This window comes from Sebastes fasciatus, chromosome 6, assembly GCF_043250625.1.
Source record: "Sebastes fasciatus isolate fSebFas1 chromosome 6, fSebFas1.pri, whole genome shotgun sequence".
NCBI classification, from domain to species: domain Eukaryota; kingdom Metazoa; phylum Chordata; class Actinopteri; order Perciformes; family Sebastidae; genus Sebastes; species Sebastes fasciatus.
This window is the reverse complement of record NC_133800.1, coordinates 15,955,887-15,976,681: the sequence shown is the minus strand read 5'-3', so window position 1 is coordinate 15,976,681 and position 20,795 is coordinate 15,955,887. Positions and strand designations below refer to the sequence as shown.

The 20,795-nt window shown below is 39.7% G+C and overlaps 1 protein-coding gene and 1 long non-coding RNA gene across 2 annotated transcripts in view; one reads left to right on the top strand and one right to left on the bottom strand.

Annotated features, from left to right (window-relative positions):
* Window positions 1-20,795, top strand: part of LOC141769156 (uncharacterized) — a 130,017-nt gene that overhangs the window by 24,094 nt on the left and 85,128 nt on the right. The window lies entirely within an intron of this gene.
* Window positions 11,183-16,307, bottom strand: mat2ab (methionine adenosyltransferase 2Ab). Its single transcript, XM_074637904.1, has 9 exons — window positions 16,005-16,307; window positions 15,288-15,365; window positions 14,802-14,924; window positions 14,594-14,706; window positions 14,329-14,472; window positions 14,019-14,237; window positions 13,755-13,937; window positions 13,516-13,649; window positions 11,183-12,947 (listed from the first exon to the last, which is right to left on the bottom strand). The coding sequence occupies exons 1-9, from the start codon at window positions 16,093-16,095 to the stop codon at window positions 12,845-12,847; spliced, it is 1,188 nt and encodes a 395-aa protein (XP_074494005.1). The 5' UTR covers window positions 16,096-16,307; the 3' UTR covers window positions 11,183-12,844.

Below are 20,795 nucleotides of genomic sequence, written 5' to 3'. Positions count from 1 at the left end.
CCTTCTCCAGCTCACTTTTCATCTTGCATGTGACTAGAGGTTACGAGAAGGGAGGCACATTCCCATGCCGCCAGATTATCTCCCGTTTCACCATTTCTCAATTGGTTGAAAATGACCCAATCACAAGTCACATCTTCACACCTTACCCCCTTAGTGCGGTTTCACATACATATAACGATGTTATATAACGCACAACCTGTCATGCAGCTATTCACACCCAGGAGACACTTGTCAAATGTGTTGAAAGCATGAACATCTGCAATTTACTGAGGTACCTGTTGAGACAGGTTGGCTTACAGTATTTGAATGTTGCCCAATATGTTACAGTATGTTAATATATAACATATTTCCATTTCTATCTAGTTAGACATCATGGCACTGTTGTGTCCTCATTTCTGACCCACTGCACTATTATCTAGAGAAAGATAATGTAGCCACCTTGAACTACATGTTCCTTTTTTAAACAATATATAGGTTTGCATTAAAGTTATTGTTTTGCTTACAGCAGATATAAGTGAGATATATTGACCCAATGCCTTCACCAAACCCTGTAAGGGCTGCTGGCAATTCTGTTCAATATCTCTGCTTCAACAGAGGATACTCAGGCAGCTTAGCTCAGTCTTATCATCACATTGTTAGTGACGATTTGTTTATTGAGGTACTTAACTTTATGTAAATATTGTAAACAAAGCTCCATTGTTAAACACAAAAGTACACAATATATTTCCTCTCTCTCTCTCTCTCTCTCTGTATCTCAGTTAAAGGAGTTATGTTAACTTTGTAGGCTGAATTTAGATTCTGGTTTTTGTTTTCTCATTTGTCTATGTTGACTAAAAAAGAGACGCTTAGGTGTGCATCACGCAACCACGACGCGACGCTGCCGTCAGGCGAGCCTGATGCGGGCAGTGTGCCCACGGCTTTAGGGCCCAGTTTTCCTTTATCATCTTGCGTCGTCTCGTTTTTTTTTTTTAATGTAACTAAACTTAAATGAACTACTTTAATATGCTCTATACACATCGTATTTTGGACAGTTTTTGGCTTTTAAACTCAGCGAACTCAGTGACATAATCTCAAAGAAAGATGTTGCATAACATTCTATATAAATTTGAGTCACTTTAATAAAAGTCTAGACCTGATTTTGGGAAGTCACAAGGATTACTTGAAATAGGATTACATAACTGTGGAATTTGCAATGACACAGGTTGAGTCAAAGGCACGTGCAATCAGCTGCACCTGTACAGGTAGAAGGTTGTTATGTTAATAAAGGGTTATTACTCGCCACACCCGAATCACATGACAAATAAAGTGTTAAGAAACTCATGTGGATGGATAAAGTACATTTTTTATAGCATATTTTACATTTTTAAAGGCTGTGCAATAAGGCACTTTGAATAAAAAAAAACTATTGCCATAATGAGGCCAATTTGGAAGGAATTTATTCAATTTTGCATAAAAAGCAGGACTATATAACAAATCTGCATTCCACATTAGACTATAAAAAATGTTAAAATACAGTAAAAGCAAATGTATATAACCTTTATAGTCAAAGTAAAAAAAACACTACAAATTGCACGACAAGCTGTGAAAAAACATTAAAGGTACAGTGTGTAGGATTTGGCAGCATTTAGTGGTGTGGTTGCACATTGCAAACAAACTGATCCACCAATGTTAACAATGTAGTAGTTCATCACGCACACAAAAAAAAATCTAAAAGAGTAATGTGTGGCTTCAATTTCCCTTTTCTGCAAAAGTACAGTACAGAGCAACAGCAAGCTACCACACATATTGCATCAGCTGTCACCCAATCCTTACAAGAAACCCCATTGACCTCGACTAAACAGCTGACCTGCTTCTGCCCGTTACGCTGTGACAACTCTCTACACGGCTGGACTCGTTGGTGTGTGTTGGCTGTGAGAAAAATCTTTCAGAGTGTAATAATGTTTGCCTCAAGGTGAGTATAGTAGGAATGTGGTGCAAAGCTCTTGAGGAAAAGTCTCCCAGAGATTTATTATAACCCCCCGGTGCATTTCAGCTGCCTGTGTCAGTGCTGTGATAGCGGTGCAGTAGTGAATGACCTTGCCCATTCAAGGCTGTGGAAGTGTAACCCCCCCGACCATTCAGAGTTAAATATAGAGGTTTGACTGAGCCAGTGTGGTAGTGGAAATGCACAGCTGCTGTAGTCAAACTGCAGACGGTAATCGAGGTCTGAATTTGATGATGTTACTTGAGCATGAATATGACTCATAGCTTGATATATTGTAACTGTAGTTATGTACTTTGTAAAACGAGGTTGCCAGCTCTCAGAGTCAAGGAGTGCCTCCAAACATTATTCATAACGCCAGCTTGCATAGATGTATTTAGAGTTTGCAATTCAACCTCCAAAAACCACTTCAATACACATTCACATGTATGCTTATGTATCAATACATCTCTGCATGTTTCATCCTATCCAAGTCTTCGGTGTTGACCACGGGAGGCAAAATTACCTGAAATGTAACACTAAAACTCGACCTTATGGTGCAGCGACCACATGTGCAGACCACGAAATCCACTCATTCATTTACAAAAGCTGCCGGATTTATCTGGCATAGTACCAACGCTAATTATAGTGAATAAGCTCATTGGATTACCAGTTCAGGCCTGAAAAGGCTCCAGAGATCCTGAACAGGATTTGATTGCTAAAATCTCTCTGACTGAATAAGTTTCGGTCAGGATGTGAAATTAATACATATAGAGGCATTGCAGGGAGTAAAAAAAGCAAGTTTTACATCTTGGACCAATTCAGGGAAATTAGTTTAAATGTAATGTATACCAGGAAGAAAACAGATCATAGACTCTCCATAGACATTACAGTATAATGTTTTGCTCATTTTTATATTTTACTTTTAAACAGACAGGTGTTTTACTCAACACTACTAGCAATTATAGCAATTATATAGGCTACACCCTGAAGACGCTGACTAGAGAGAACTGCCCAAACTTGTCTTTGTGGATTTAACGCTAACATTAACGCTAATAGGGATAGTTGTTTACCATCACAATCTGATAGAAAGTAAAAAGTCAATAATAAAAACTCTTGTAGACTTCCAAAGCACACCGTCAGATAAACAAATACCACAGAATACTATATATCAGCATAAATATCTATAAATTCTGGATAATCGTAGAGGTCCATGGTTGTTAATGTTTTCCTTTTGCACTGTATTATTTGCACTGCACAAACCTTGCATTGCATGAGAGGTGTTGCCTGGGTGTTACGGTATAATTTTGCTGTCACAATACATTTCAACTTCCTCTTGTGAATTGCCTTACGGAAATCTCCTTATGTTCATTGACAAATAAAGTAACTTTTTGCTGTTGAGTTAGACAAAATGTATTAATCTATTTTCCCAAATGTCATCCTTCATTGTTTAAACTCTCTCTAAAGTAAACACCCTGTAGCTTCAGATCCTGTTGGACAAACCAAACCGGTTCCAAATAACCTTTAGTAAGATTACCTAAGATTTAAGGCCGTACCAGCATGCGAGAAATGCATCTCGGGGCCAAGAAGTGCTGCAACACATTCTTTGTTAAAGCTCAAGTAGCAGTATCTTGAAAAAGCTGTTGCTTTAAGGGTTTGGATACCAGAACACCATGCAGTATTACCTTGTGTTTATTTTATCTGTGAATTCAGTTTTTTAGACCGTCTCATGTATTATTATTCAACTTTGTCCAGGAATGTGCTGATTGTATAAAAAAAAATAGTCTACTGGCATCTGACTTCCCCATTGTTCATTCTGCGCAGCTAGATATAGAAAATGGAGCATCTGTCCTGAAAGGGGTACAGGGTACCAACTAGTGCCAACTTCATATACACATTTTATGGATTTATATGTCTATACTTCTGATGCCATTTCAGTACACGGCTATGCTGCTGATGGTACTATAATACTGCACCCAATTCGACTGCTATCAGGCCATTTATTTGGCTTTATCAGCTGCTATAAGCACCATAGATATGGGTCATTAGGGGCCCACTACGCCTACTACAGTATGCTGTAAAAGTGAAAGTGAAACTTAAAAGCAACACATTTTAACATGTTGTAAAACTGAATGAAACGTTACGTTTTGAACAAAAACAAAAAGGCTTCTTTAGGTTTAGACAAAAAAACTATAACTTCTTTAGGTTTAGGTAACAAAACTACAACTTCTTTAAGTTTAGGCGACAAAACTACAACTTCTTTAAGTTTAGGAGACAAAACTACAACTTCCTTAGATTGAGGCAATAAAACTACAACGTCTTTAGGTTTAGGCAACAAAACTACAACTTCTTTAGGTTTAGGCAACAAAGAAAGTTAAGTTTAGGGAAAAACATTGTGTTTTGGGTTAAAATAACTATGAACACAAAGACAACTACACATTGTTGCTTTCAAACGAGATGCAAACTCCGGTCTCCTGGGTGAAAACCTTGTGTTTTGTGTCTTATCCATGTTCCCAAACCTCCACCCCATATGGAGTTTTAGGCTGTCAATACTACAGCCTCTGACTTCAGCTTCTGCTCCTGTCATAATTACTATGGTTGCTAGAGGTCGCATTGTGTTTTTTTTTACCTTCTTTCGGTGATCTACCATGTGAATAGATGATAAAACCCACTAGTGGTCGTAGTATGCCCCTATTGACCCACATCTACGGGGCTTATAGCAACTAATAACGCCTATTTAATAGCCTGACAACAGTCCAATCGGCTCTTTGAGCAAGATTTTTTAAATCTAGCCGAACTCTTGCTGTTTCTGAAAATTCTTTACCACTACATGTTTGAGGAGACTCCAGCAGATCACTGGATGTCTGAAGTCCTTTTCTAAGAAGCTTCTTTTGCTTTACACTTTGTCGTCTTTATGTCTACCTTGAGAAACTGCTTTATCACACTTTGCCATTTGCTCCATTTGCTGCATCCACATTTTCAATTGTATTGTTTTGTTACATGAATGTTTGCTTACTCCAAGACCAAGGCCTAGAGCCCTTCGTGCTTAGGTTACAATATCAAAGTGTCAAATGTCCTTGCTGTACTATGAACTGCAAATGGCCATATAGAGTCATAAAGTAAGCATTTTTGTCCTGTTGTGTCTAATTTCCATTTCAAGGTTCACTTGGACACATGAATTCCTCTGTTAATGTAGATAAAGGTCACGTATCCCGTCCTGTCGTTCCTGTTACTAATTGTTAACGCTGCTAGGGTTTGGAAAAAATAGTTAATACACCTTTAAAGAACCTTTGAATAACCTAACAAAGGCTAAACAACAAAATGACCATTGTCTGCTTCTGCAGGTTAGCTTGGTGTAACAGGCCTACAAAATCTACATGTATTTGGGATTCTTTATTGACTGCAAGCCATTCTGTGAAATGCGTATCTTTTGGACAGTCACTTAAAGCTTCTTTTTATAAAGTCCTTTTAAAAATGTGATCATAGAAAATATTCATAATGAAAAAAAACATGCAGGTTCAAATCAGGCATCTAAATAGGCTACTGTAAATTATGAATACACAAACCACATGTTAACCTGTTACTGACAACTCTTTGAACATTATTCCAGATCATGTTGCCATTTACATTTGTATTTAACTAATATTATACAACATTTGGCTAAAGTAAATAATGGGACAAAAGGAAGATAAAAATAAGTTTAATCATGTAATCAGTGAGTGTTTTGAAAGCTGGCCATTTGGTGTTGGTTCTCAACCTGGGGGTTGGGACCCCCAAGGGTGTCGCAAAATAATTTACGGAGATCGGATGGTTGTGAAGAAAAAAATAAAATAACATATTTTAGACTGGGGAACGTTTTTGTTTTACATTACATCGCCTGTACCAGTGATACAATTTCCCTCAGAAGAGATTTTATTGAGTATGTTTGTGAGAGTCAAAGTGTGGCGTGCACATGAGTTTCTGATGGGGGACTTCTGGCGGGTCAGGGGGGGGAGAAAAAGTCCCGGAACACATCAAAAATCCACAGTGCGTGGAGCACATTGGACATCAGCGAGGTACTAACTATTAAAACTAATCAAAACTGGGGGGTCGCGAACACCAACCTCATTATTCTAGGGGGTTGAAAAGGTTGAGAACCAGTGGGTTAAAATACCTGAGCAACCTCAGCTTTCACAATACAAATACTTTCTACAATAACTATAAAGCGAGGAATCTCTGTCTGTCTGTCTGTCTGTCTGTCTGTCTGTCTGTCTGTCTGTCTGTCTGTGTGTCTCTCGCATATCTTGAGAACCACTTATCCGCTCAACTTCACATTTGCTTTGTCGAATTTGGTGTAATTTGGACAAAGACATGTTCAATATTAATAAACTTTGAATAAACAAGCGAACGGCGCTCTAGTCAGCATTGGGAGGGGGTTCAGGACTCTGTAGACTGAGACGAACATATCGTCTGCAGCGGGCAGACCGGGGCTCATTGAGTGCATTTCCGTTTTGCTGCTGGATGCTAGATATACTAACATTACAACCAAACTCTTCTTCACATCCCTGGAGTCAACAAGCACCGAGCGGTTCTCAACACTGCTGTAAGCAGCACTTCCTTGCGGCCAAGCAATCAGCCCGCTTCGGATGGCCACATGCGCCGAACAGGCACGAGCCCCTGACAACGCTGCAAGCAGCAATACCAGGAGGCCACCAGGAGCCAAGCAATCGGCCCGCTCCAGACGGGCACTGCACTAGTCTAACTACAGAGCAAGGAATCTCTGTCTGTCTGTCCTTCACATATGTCGAGAACCGCTCATCTGATCGACTTCACACTGGGTGGGTGATTTGCTGGGGACCGAGGGGAGTGCTTTGTCAAATATGGTGCAATTTGGACACATGACACATTCAATATTAATAAACCTTTAATAAACAATCGAGCATGTCGTCTGCAGCAGGCTCATTGCAGTTCACTTTTGCCGCTGGATCCTGGATGTAGACGCTGGATAACATTACAGCCAAACTTTTCTTCACTTCCCTGAAGTCAACGAGCTTGAGCAGATAGCCTACAGGAACAGCACCACTCTGCCGTTGCAACTTAAATTGCCATACTAACTTATAACTTTGCCACCAGCAAAATAGCTCCACTTATTAATGTCATGCTCTACTTTCCCATGCTCAACCGCAGTGGTTGTGTAAGAAAGCGACTTACTGTATAGGCCTACGCCTATTTGGAAATTTTTCCTGTGATGCAGAGTGTATTTCACCAGACTTTCTAACCACAAGTAGCTGTGACTTGTATTACTCAGAGCGCAGTGAGCGGTAAGTTATTAGTATGAGCGGTTCTCCAGAAAGCTGCAAGCAGCAACATTAGAGGCCAATCATTCGGCCCGTTCTGAATAGGTTTGTTTGGAACGGGCACTGCACTAGTAAAACTAATTTAACAGGAAAAGCCTGCTTCAAAAGTTGCGGTAACTAATTGTGCCGTTAATCTTTAAGAGCTATTATGCCTGTCACAATAAAAGTATACTGATCTTTTCATTGGGTTCAGGCAGCTGATAAGAGGGGGGTTGGCTTGGGGTGAAACAATGCTCAGGAGGACTACTATGCTCAGGAGGACTACCATGCCAAGGAGCAAGATGCAAGAGCTAGTTCCACTTAGCATATCATAGACCTGAGTGTAGTGCATGTTGGTTATACAGAATTCCCACCTTTTTGACACAACTAAAAGAAAAGTTGTTATGACTGCAATCATGGAGAAATGGTGACCAGTGAATGGGGATTTTCCAGTATCCTGGAGGCTAGGACTGCATTTTTTAGGGAAATTATTGGTCCCAATTACACTTCAAAGTGAATGAAATCCACACTACATTTTGCATGGAAATTAATGTTTTGAAACTTGTTGAAAAATTCCATTCTGATAAACTTACATGTTGTTGGGCAATGTGGCCAGCTCTTGGTGAATCACACTTGAATTCATGGGACACACATCAGATGAAGCAAAATATATTGGGGATATGTGCCCTAAAAGTAATGAGACGTGTTGCAGAACCCCTTTAGAGGGCTTTGGCAACGCAATCACTTATTTTTTATCAGTTACCCTAGTGAACTCTAAAACCTCATTATAGGAGAAACTAAACAGCACAGCATCAGCAGTAATCAATTTCTCTGTTTGAGTAGTAAACCAAGCAGGAAGTAGACATTCCCTACAATGACTGAAAACATCACTTAACAACCTTTGATATGGATAAATACCTTTAAACTGCAGTTTTCTTTGTCTCATCAGTAATGTGTTGTGCTTCGACCACAGGGAAACGATAGGCTTTTTTAACCAGATAGTTTGACTCATCAGATGAGCATAGGTGTCTTGCTGGTGCAAGTGACGGGAATAGGGGATTTCAAAAGTCAGAAACTCTTGACAAATACGTATTACAACCCTACTTCCTCACTGTGACAAGTTTTCAAACTTGTAACAAACAACCCCATTACAGTAGGCACTATTAAAGCATGGCAGGCTATAAGAAGATTAGAGGATAGATCTTGAATCCCACCCCGGTCTTCACTCAGATACGGTGCCGTGAAAAAGTATTTGCCCCCTTCCTGATCTTTTATTTTTTTGCATATTTGTCAAACTTAAATGTTTCAGATCATCAAACAAATTTTTAATATTAGACAAAGATAACCCAAGTAAACAAAAAATGCAGTTTTTAAATGATTATTTCATTTATTAGGGGAAAAAAAGATATCCAAACCTACCTGGCCCTATGTGAAAAAGTAATTGCCCCCTAAACCTAATAACTGGTTGCGCCACCCTTGGCAGCAATAACTGCAATCAAGCGTTTGCGATAACTGGCAATGAGTCTTTCACATCGCTGTGGAGGAATTTTGGCACACTCGTCTTTGCAGAATTGTTTTAATTCAGCCACACTGGAGGGTTTTCAAGCATGAATGGCCTGTTTAAGGTCATGCCACAGCATCTCAATCGAATTTAAGTCCGGACTTTGACTAGGCCACTCCAAAACCTTCATTTTGGTTTTTTTTAAGCCATTCGGAGGTGGACTTGCTGGTGTGTTTCGGATCATTGTCCTGCTGCATAACCCAAGTGCGCTTGACCTTGAGGTCACGAAATGATGGCCGGACATTCTCCTTCAGGATTTTCTGGTAGAGAGCAGAATTCATGGTTCCATCAATTATGGCAAGCCCTCCATGTCTTGAAGCAGCAAAGCAGCCCCAGACCATCACACTACCACCACCATGTTTGACCTTTGGTATGATGTTCTTTTTATTAAATGCTGCGTTAGTTTTACGCCAGATGTAACGGGACGCACACCTTCCAAAGAGTTCAACTTTTGTCTCATCAGTCCACGGAATATTTCCCCAAAAGTCTTGGGGATCATCAAGATGGTTTTTCGCAAGTGAGACGAGCCTTTGTGTTCTTTTTGGTCAGCAGTGGTTTTCGCCTTGGAACTCTCTCATGGATGCCATTTTTGCCCGGTCTCTTTCTTATTGTTGAATCGTGAACACTGACCTTAATTGAGGCAAGTGAGGCCTGCAGTTCTTTAGATGTTGTTCTGGGTTCTTTCGTGACCTCCTGGATGAGTCGTCGATGTGTTCTTGGAGTAATTTTGGTAGGCCGGCCACTCCTGGGAAGGTTCACCACTGTTCCAAGCTTTCTCCATTTGTGGATAATGGCTCTCACTGTGGTTTGCTGGAGTCCCAAAGCCTTAAAAAATGGCTTTGTAACCTTTTCCAGACTGATAGATGTCAATGACTTCGTTTCTCATCTGTTCTTGAATTTCTTTCGATCGCAGCATGATGTGCTGTTTTTTGAGATCTTTTAGCCAACTTCATTTTGTCAGACAGGTTCTATTTAAGTGATTTCTTGATTGAACAGGTCTGGCCTGGGTGTGGCTGGTGAAATTGAACTCAGCTTTCCAAAACATGTGGTTGATCACAGTTAATTCATGATTTAACAAGGGGGGGCAATTACTTTTTCACATAGGGCCAGGTAGGTTTTGATAGCTTTTTCCCCCTAATAAATGAAATCATTATTTAAAAACTGCATTTTGTGTTTACTTGGGTTATCTTTGTCTTACATTAAAATTTGTTTAATGATCTGAAACATTTAAGTGTGACAAATATGCAAATAAGTAAGAAATCAGGAAGGGGGCAAATACTTTTTCACGGCACTGTATGTGATCATCTTGATTTCTTGCCAGGTACAACAGACACTGGTTTCCTGATTTATTTTACAGACCCACATTTATGTCTTTGTCAAGTAACCTAAAGATACAAAGACAGTATTTGTTTGCCCATTACTTACAGATAAGGGATAATGTTAAGAAGGACACCACAATATTCTCCAATCAAAGTATGTCATGCAGAGACAGTATTTCATATTACAGGTGGGCAAATCTATATGCTGTTTCCACAGTATGCTTAAAGACTACAAAATGGGAAAAGGAAGTTAAGGGGAACACCACCTCAATTAAAAATCCCAATAGGTTACTCCCATGACCTAGTAAAGCTCAATCAATATTTGTGAACATGAGTTGCTCTCTCTCAAAGCCAGAAACCAGAGAAGTTTAAAACTTGTGATGTCATAGGGTATGAAGCGTGGAGCTGCTCCATAGACAATGAATGGGAGACTTATTTTGTGGATTTTATTTTCTAGCACTCTAGTTTTTGGATTTGGGAAAGATTTGTTCATGCTTGCTAATACTTTTTGGACCATCTCTTAACATGTATGAATTTCGAAAATGAGCATAGCTCCCCTTTAATATCTAGTACAGATGAGATGATAAATGGGATGATGCCTGGGATTGCAGGAAATTTAAGCATCTGCAATAGCAATAACAAAAACTATTCAACTCAAGATTTTACAAAGGTCTTACGTTTCCCCTTTCTAACGCTATAAGTTTGATGCCTCTTCTGTCTCAAATACGAAATAGAGACAGGTAATCTCACACATTGCCTGTGATCTTGCTGGGAAATACAGAGGTTTTGGCATATTATAGGGGAGGGCATTAACACAATCTAGGCCATAAACTATAAAGTGATCCAATACGCATGCTACCTAGGATACCAAATGGTCTTATTACTGATGAATTGAGGGAAACTTAATTAAATGTCAACATTGAACAAAGTGCATACTCCTAAATTGGATAACAAAGTTTCAACAAAATGTGTGCGTTTTGCTGTGAAAAATGTATATACACGTCTTTCACAAAAACAATGACACGCATTTGAAAGGAGTAGTTGTTTATTACAGAGCATAAGGAAACTACCCAGTCTAGACATGAAGCACAATACAGTATGAACTACTTGTTCCTCTGGAAGTTGAGCGCATGTTGGAAGGAGGAGGGGAGAAAAGCAAAAGGGGAGTAGAGGAAATAGAAAAGGCACTCTTACACTTACTGTAGCCAACGGGATGACTTCGAGTGGTAAAAGGGAACAAAACCAAAACTGGAACCTAACCCACACATGGAATAGCCGTGTAAACAAGGCTGGTTTCTCTGTACTACACCAACCAATGTTGCCATTCCATGGAGGATAGGTAAGAGCTAAAGAATTGCGTCAGACATTTCAATGGGATTTCAAAACCAACCCACTTAAAAATATGATCTATAGTCCAAAAATAAAAAAGGTTTTAATATTAGTCATCATTAACAGTAGCCAGTGACACTTTCTCGTTGAGGCGGACCAAAGCTTTTCTGTAAGACACTCTGGAGCCTCAAGCCAAACACTGAAAACTGGTCAAGTCAAAAGGAATTCAAGATTCAATAGCCAAGTGTGTTTAAAGCTGCCTTCTGAAACCTCAGCTTCTCTGTATCCACGCTGAGTTTCAGAGAACAAATAAATAGTGTTAAGGTTTGACTTCAAGCCAATAAGACTCTGTGGCAAAGAACGCACTCCTTTAAGAGTAAAGACGGGGATCAGGTTTCTCTGTAGCTACACCTGCCATCAATACACTTAAGGGAGTAAAAGGACCGTTAGTCACTTCAAACCATAAAAAAGCAAGTCAAACTACATTTAAAAAGGACTCATTTAAAATTGAATTTCAATGCATAAACAATCCAATTTTTGCCATTATCATCAAGTATAACAAATACCCCTGCAGACCAGAGCAGTGGCATAGCAGCTTCTGACTTTTCTGTAGTACGTCAGAAATCAGCAAAGGTCTGTCGGGGCATCGGAGGCTCCATGCTCACTTGAGAGCGTGAATAATTAGGATTTGGCTCGCCCATTAGCCTGCAATGCATAGCATTTTTTGTGAAGACAGCAACAACCCTAAATTTTTTAATTGTGCCATTCTAGCATCCTCCACAAAGATGTGGGAATAAAGCTAACAAAAAGGATAAAAACACTGACCAGGCCAGGGAATACTTTACCAGACTGACAAAGGGGAGGAATGTTTAGAAAGACACTAAACCTGTTTGGGAAGGTGCCAGACCAGACGACCCTCGGACTATCAAATTATGCTTCTAAATGGATTTGAAAAATGTAGATGCCACGCAGACTCCTTACATCAGTAGCACCAGTGAATTAAGAGGGGTATCGCATATAGCCTAATATGCCATCGCCATGACACTGAATAAAATATTGACGAGTGTGGAATGCCAAAAGGAGAACAACTGAACGTACTATGGAGTACTATGGTGCATGAGTTCATGGAACCCATCTAGTTCTTTAAACATCAAGTTTCCGAGGCATGCCTCCTATGACCCAGTATGATACTGCAACCAGCAGAAAACAGCAAGAAGACAAAGGAGGGAGTTTGAGTGAGGAAGTCATGTGTTAAATGATACCATTAATATGAGAGAGATAAGGGCATTTCACCCCCGGTACCTTGGAGGCTTCTCTGTAGTATACACCAACAGGCCTGGGGGGGAAAAGCTTAACATGTTTAGTATTTGAGTTTTTTGGGCACCTCCCATGGGAAGGAGTCTCGGCCAAAGTGGCCATAGGCTGCGGTCTTCTGATACAAGGGCTTCTTCAGATCCAACTCCCTGGAATACATAATCAACATATTTAGCAGCAGTCATACCCAGCGACCTCAAATGCACACAATCATACTCACACAAGCATAACGCGCACATTAGCCGGTGGAGTGTCGAGAGCCAACCCCCCCCCCCCAAAAAAAATACAATCAGGTTTGTTAGGCCAGCTGGTAAAGAGAGAAACATGTGAAGCTTCGACACTTACCCTGACAACCAAACTCATCCCTGAGAGCAGTGTGGTGACTGCAGCTTGAAACCACTCTTTACAAGAGGACGCTTATCTAACTATGAGCTATAAGGCTTCATTACAAAAAAAAGGTATCATACACATCTACCTCAATAAAATCTGACTTTTGCTCCCACATGTGTAATCTTTGATGCTATATAATTCAGTCGAATGAGATAAGACAATAATCCAAGCTTTTAATCACAGAAGCCACACAAAAGGCAAGCTGTAGCAAAAGGGAAAAAAAAGGTACTGGCTCTGCAGTTTCAAAATACATACAACTAAATAAAGAGACAAAACTAAGGCACAGGAATCACTGAGTAACAGGCAGCTTCAGAGGTTGTACATTACCTGACAATGACTCCAGGACGGAGATCAAAGTTCCTCTTCACAATGTCAAGCAGCTCCCTCTCACTCTTGTGGGAGGTCCCATAGTGGAAGATAGAAATGGAAAGGGGATGGGCAACTCCAATGGCATAGGAAACCTAATACAACACACACATGTATTATATCAAGCATAAAAAAAACTTTAGGTAGGAACCTCTTTCAGCCCCTCATTAAAAGGAAGACCGGTGGGTTCTTTTACACACCTGGACCAGCACTCTCCTGCAGAGCTTAGCCTTCACCAGAGACTTGGCCACCCAGCGTGCAGCATAAGCAGCAGAGCGGTCCACCTTTGTGTAATCCTTCCCGGAGAAGGCACCACCGCCGTGGGCTCCCCAGCCTCCATAAGTGTCAACTATGATTTTACGCCCCGTCAGACCAGCATCACCCTGTGATGAAGAACAGAGGTTACACAACCAAGTAACTCACAGGCTAAATATTTTCTGAAAGCCACACCCTCTGACATTTACCTGTGGGCCTCCGATAACAAATCGCCCGCTTGGCTGCAGATGGTAGACTGTGTCATCGTCTAAATAGATGCATGGAACAACAGCCTTGACAACCTTCTCCTTCAGGGTGTCTCTCATCTCCTCCAGGCAAATATCCTCGTCATGCTGAACAGAGACGACAACTGTGTGCACACGCACTGGAAGCATGGCACCACGGTCCTGCCGGTACTGAACAGTAACCTGCAAAAAGGTAAAAATATAAATGAGCTAAATGCCAACAATAAAAAGATCATGTAATAGTAGTTAATAACAGCAAGTATAACAGCTTTACCTGTGTCTTTGAGTCTGGCCTGAGCCATGGAAGGGTGCCATCGCGACGCAACTCAGCCATTTTAGCGTTCAGTTTGTGGGCGAGGACAATTGTGAGTGGCATACACTCCTCGGTCTCATCAGTGGCATATCCAAACATCAAGCCCTGCAGAGCAAGAAACATTTACTGTGTTTAAAAAGCACACAATAAGAAAAAAGAGCAGAACATCTAATCTCAGAACACACATGATGTCACATGTCACACAATGTCAATAGCCACTACTGACCTGGTCCCCTGCTCCAATGTCCTCCTCATTGCGGTCAATGTGAACACCCTGAGCGATGTCAGGAGACTGCTGCTCCAAGGCCACAAGAACATTGCAGGTTTTATAGTCAAAGCCTGTTAAAAGAGACAGACAGCAGCAGATCAAGACACAAACAACAACAGACAAGTCAGTGAAAAGCACAACCAAGAAATACAACAACATGCCACACCTTTGGAGGAGTCATCATATCCAATTTGGCGGATGGTGTCTCGGACAACTTTCTGGTAGTCCACTGTGGCAGTTGACGTCACCTCACCAGCCAACAGGATCATCCCAGTCTTGGCAACAGTCTCTGCACAAGGCAAGAAAGATGCAATAACAGTTAATAATCCAATGTAAGTGGAATTTCATTCATTCATTCATTCTCACTGTGCAATGTCATTTTCCACTTGTGCAATTTTGTTAATAGTCTGTTTATTGTCAATACTGTATATACTGCTCCTATTTTTATACTTCCTTCTATTTAAATGGTTCATATTTTTGTTACACTTTGTTTAGCTCTTTTTTTTACTGTGTTAGCTGATGCATCTTGTTTTTTGCACTATCCACTTTGCTGCTGCACACTGCAAATGTCCCCACTGCAGGACTAATAAAGGAATATCTTATCTTAAACATGTCATTTGATAAACATAGAAAAAAGGAATTTGTTTCTTACCACATGCAACTTTAGCATCAGGATCCTGCTTGAGATGGGCATCCAGAACCGCATCACTGATCTGATCACAGATCTTGTCTGGAAAAAACAACAACAATGCATTTTTTTAACACACTGCAGCAAAACCTATGTATGTATATAAACTGTGGCACTGTTAGCACCAGCAGGCCAGTCTCACTATGCTCAGTGGGAGTGGCTCGGAGCCTCTTAACAGTCGCCATTTCAGCATGTGCACATGTGGTGGAGGAAAAGAGGGCGCGCAACTAGCCGGGGACCGGAAGCCAAGCATGATACACTACTAAACATTGAGCCAATTTCATCTGCAGAGGATAACATCTTATAAAAACACCCACTATTGTTCAGGCAATTCAAGTCATTGTGCCTCAGAAACAGCCCAGGAAAACGGTTTTACAATTAACACATAATATCATAATGAGAGTATTATTAAAGTCACATGTACAGTGAATGTGTGCTGGGATCACTGGTGTGTTTGCTGAATGAAGATTAGCTAGATTAGCTAGCTAACGCGTGCTCTTGACAACCGGCCCAGCAAATGATAGATGATATAGCGCTAAAAACGCAGTAAAAAATATGTTTACTTCACATTTTTCTTATTAAAGTGAAGCTGGAAAATGTACAATATGTTGCCGTCCTAAAAATAGAGGTGTTCATTTAGCTATTTTCATGAGATAAGCCTGAAAAGGACGGTTGTCTTACCGGGATGTCCTTCTCCGACCGACTCCGAGGTGAACAAGAAGCAGTCCTCGTCGATGAGGGAGTTATGGAAACCGTTCATCTGCCCGTTCATTGTCGCTCTTGTACGTCAAATGTTACGTAAATATCAAGCTAACTTTGTATGTCTTCTACTAACAGTGTCCTCTCTCCTAAAGGACAGTTCTTGTGTATGTATCTGTCGGTGTATTGATCCTCGAGTCTGAGCCTCATGGCGCAGAGCTCCACTATTTATGCTACGAAGTCAGACGCTCTGACGTCACCAGGAGGTGGACCGTACCATTGAGCCTATCGAGGGGGGCTAGCCCGTTCTCTGAATGCATTACTGATGGGAATTACGGCTCTTTTTAGTGAGCTAAATCATTTGGCTCAGCTCACCAAGAAGAGTCGGCTCTTTCGGCTCCCAAACGGCTATTCGTTTTACCACTTCTGCGTTTTTATAATTCAGCCAAATTTAGCTTTAGCTGTTTTGACCTATGATTAGTATGTGTGCACATATGTCACTTAAATTATTCAATATAATTATAATAAACCTTATAATTTCCAGAATACCATAATTTTACATGCCGGTTCGTTTCCGACTGTCACTCATCTTGTCTGCTATTCGCGCACCACACTCTCTTTCTCTCCTCCTCTTCCTCCTGCTATGTATCTGTAGACCGTCAGCGTGCCGTGCACCTCCACCCCTCCCTGCTTGATGGTATGATCCTTGTCTGTCATCACCTGATTGGTCGCATGGACATCATTAACACAACATTCAGTCACAGTCAGTGCATGGATTGCCCCTGGTGCGGAGAAAAGATCGTCCTATCATTCTGCCTTGAATTAATTAGAGAAAAAAGAAGAAAAAAAAAAAAGGCTCTTATCGTTCACTTAAAAGAGCCGGCTCTTTGAACCGGCTCGTCCGTGACCAACACATCGCTATAGCATACTGCAACCAGCATGACTGTGTAACCAGGGATGTGTGCTATCAAAACGTTACAGTGACACTGACACGAGAGCATTGCTCAATCAGCACCTTTTACCTCAATCACCTAAAGTCCGTGTGTGTGTTTGTTTGTGTGTGGGTGTCAAACTGAGGTATGAGATAAGAATGGTGATGTAATAATAGAGTTGGTTGCACCTTGTGTTGTGTTATCATTTACATGAGACTACAACCCTTTCCAAAAGAAAGTTCATTCAAGTGTGCTATTAGTATACACACAGTATAATGATCTTATACTGCACTATAACTTTTACTCTTGTGTGTTATACTTTTATAACATTTTTTAACACACTTTTATTTTTAGCTTGTTTTTATTTTCTAATCTTTAATGTTTTTATGTTTTTATAACTGTTTTAATTAGGTCTTAATGTTCTTTTGCACTTTGTCGCAATGTTCTTGAATGTTTATGTAAAGCACTTTGAATTGCCCTGTTGCTGAAATGTGCTCTACAAATAAAGCTGCCTTGCCTTGCCTTGCCTTGCCTAGTATACTTCTTTTGAACTTAAAATAAGAGAGTAGACCTTCAGTTTACTTTTTATGCACTTGTCAGAGATATACTACAAACGTATACTTAAATATACTTGGCTCATACTGACAAGTATACTTAAAGTCAAAGTGCAGTATACTTGGCTTATACTGACAAGTATACTTAAAAGTCAAAGTATACTTGGCTCATACTGACAAGGATAAAGAAAAGTCTAAGTATACCCGTCTTAAAAGCCTACTTACTTAATCTTTTGATCAAGATATACATATAAGAAAAGTATAATTAGTTATTCTTGCCTTATAGGCCTACAGAAAAGAATACTTGGGTTGTAGCTGCGTGTGAGAGATGTAAAAGGATGTTTTGATATGAATTTACTTCAATTCATCAAGTTTTTGGATTATCACCTAAGGGCATGCAAGAACAACACATCTTATTATTTTTTTAATCTTATCACAAATCATTAAGTCAAATAGCAAAAGGAGCAAGTCTCTTTATGTAATACATAAATCATTGGCTAAGCACTATAAGTTGAATAACACAAAGTATACTTTCATGAACTAAAAAGCAGAAATGCTCACAAGTCGTTTTTTGTCCAAGTCAAGTTTCAAGTCTTAAACTAGAAACCCTACCAGTTGTTGCATCATTGTTAGATCTGACATGAAAACAGCTGGATTTGAATCATAAACTTCTCCACTACCATGCCACTATAGGCTGCACCCTCACACATTCTTCTTGTATTTCTTCATTCCCCAGCCTTGATACCATCAGTGCTACATGCCATACATTACCCAAACACAAACCTAATCTCCATATAAGATCATCATCAATCCTGAAACCTAAAATAGCTTATTTAAGAAGTTAGGAATGGTCAAGATGTCGCAACACATCTTTGCTTTGCAACACAAAACAAAACAAGATTGTGATTGATTCCTGCATAGATATGAGGATGTGGCCCGAATGTTTGACACTTGATGCTCCACAGGCTGACCATCCTTCCCTGTCCACTTCATGTCTTGTTTCACGTCCTGTTGTGTTTTAAGTAGGTGAAAGACAAGTAGAGCTGGCTGGCTGTCACACACTTTAATAGGCTAAAGTAAGCACAACCAGAAGCCAAGTATACCTTTCTGTTGGCCTATAAGGCAAGAATCCTTAATTATACTTTTCTTAAGTATATCTTGATCAAAAGATTAAGTAAGTAGGCCTATAAGCCAAATATACTTAGACTTATCTGTATACTTGTCAGTATAAGCTAAGTATACTTAGACTTTTGTGTATACTTGTCAGTATAAGCCAGGCATACTTAGCTTATACTGACAAGTAGGCCTATAAAGAAAAGTCTAAGTATACTTTGACCTTTAAGTATACCTGTAAGTATGAGCAAGTTATGAGCAGTATAAGCAGTATAAGCCAAGTATACTTAGACTTTTCTGTATTTTCAGTATGAGCCAAGTATACCTAGACTTTTACGTATACTTGTCAGTATGAGCCAAGTATACTTAGACGTTTCTGTATACTTGTCAGTATAAGCCAAGAATATTAAGACTTTTCTGTATACTTGTCAGTATAAGCCAAGTGTACTTATGTACACTTTCTCTGATAAGTACATCAAAAGTAAACTGAAAGTATAATCTCTTATTTTAAGTTTAAAAGAAGTAAACTAATAACACACTTGAATAAACTTGTTTTTGGTAAGAGTGTGCATACAGTTTAACATTCACTTTATTCGCTTTATAGCTTATAAAGGCCTAAAAAGTTCAGATGTTAGACGGTATTTGTTTTGTAAACTGAAATCCATAGCATGTGATTTCTATTTTCATGATGTTGTATAAAACTCTTACACTACTGTCTTTGTGTGTACCAGAAGTGTATCTCACAACATACTGTATATATGTTTCCCAGAAACCATTATTTAAACCACCACTGGTATTTAATAGGATAAATCACATTAATTTTAGCTATCACAAGAGCATCAGAACATGTGCTTCTCTGGTGAAACAACCAGATTCACCTGGAAATACATTTGCAAAGTAAAAACTGGACAGTGGAGAGAAGATCAGAGGCTGGGGAAATTATACCTCAACATAACTTGATTATTCTTTTCTCAAAAAGCTCCCCTCTCCTTCTTACCCTTCAGGCACGGCTATGTAATATAATCAAAAGCTCTGATTGTGAACATGATGTACCTTTGTAGAGAACAGATGGGTTTAATCAACGTCGCTACAAGGCCTGGTTTACCCAGGTTTTAGCTCCAAAGCAGGACCGTTTTATTCATTTGAGAAGAAGAGTATCTCTAGTTTCAGTTCTGGTCAGAAAAGATAGATTCATCCAGAATCTGATGTCGAAATTGGGATATTGTGGTTTCAAAGTTTGTGACTCAGACCACTGCTCCACCAAAACATATTTTTTCCTTGTCATTGTGAATATCTGAGATCATGCACCTATTAGTCGTCTCATTTCAAGATATTTTAAAATACGAATACATGGTTAGTCAGTGACGATGCATTAATGAAGGTGTGGAGCACACTAACACAGTTGTGCTACAAGCAAAGCCCAGAGAGACCTGATGTTCTATATCTCACATACAGTGAGGAGATATAACATGTTCAAGGTGCTCAAACTGAAGTCAGTTGTCAGTCACTGTGAAGGTTATGTAACATAACAGAAGCAGTGACTGTTGGGTATTTTTATAATTAATGTGAGATAAAGAATAACGGTAGCATCAATATCCGGCAGTACTGATAAGGGTTATTGTACACACACACACACTGGCTCATAACACCAAAGGTCATAAAAGGTAAAAAATCAAAGTTTGCCCTCAGCACACACACATACTGATATTACAGTATATTATTATACACAGAAATTAGACCTTTCAATTTTGCAATTTTGATGGAAAATACAACAAAACAAACTCTTGACACTTATGGCATTACAGGGTCATTAGCATTGCCTGCTTGTACCCTTTTAGTCAGTTCATTTAATTATGTTATTATGCTGTTTATTGTCACTAAACCAAACAACTCAATCCCTGACCAGTGTTGCATCAGGGCGGTACAGTCATTTGTCACCATGAATTTGCAGGGTGGACACTTTCTTTTCAAAGGGCAAACAGCATGATGCAAGATGCACCTGCTGTTGCCTTCTGCAGGATGTGATGTAGTGTCTGTTGGCCACATTTATTCAGGAAGTCTAAAATAGAAACCAACGTCTACTGCAAGGAATAATATATCACAAAGAGATGAATGGTTGTACAAAGATGAATGATAGTAGACTGGAAGTCCACTTTAATACTCATAATCATTGA

Excerpts from the sequence above, each read along its gene's own strand:
- mat2ab (XM_074637904.1), bottom strand. The coding sequence starts at position 16,095 with ATGAACGGGCAGATGAACGGTTTCCATAACTCCCTCATCGACGAGGAC. Across the intron at positions 13,650-13,754 it reads GCAGGAGAGTGCTGGTCCAG|GTTTCCTATGCCATTGGAGT; the intron begins GTGTGTAAAAGA and ends GTGTTGTATTAG. Across the intron at positions 12,948-13,515 it reads CGTCCTGGAGTCATTGTCAG|GGAGTTGGATCTGAAGAAGC; the intron begins GTAATGTACAAC and ends TATGTATTCCAG.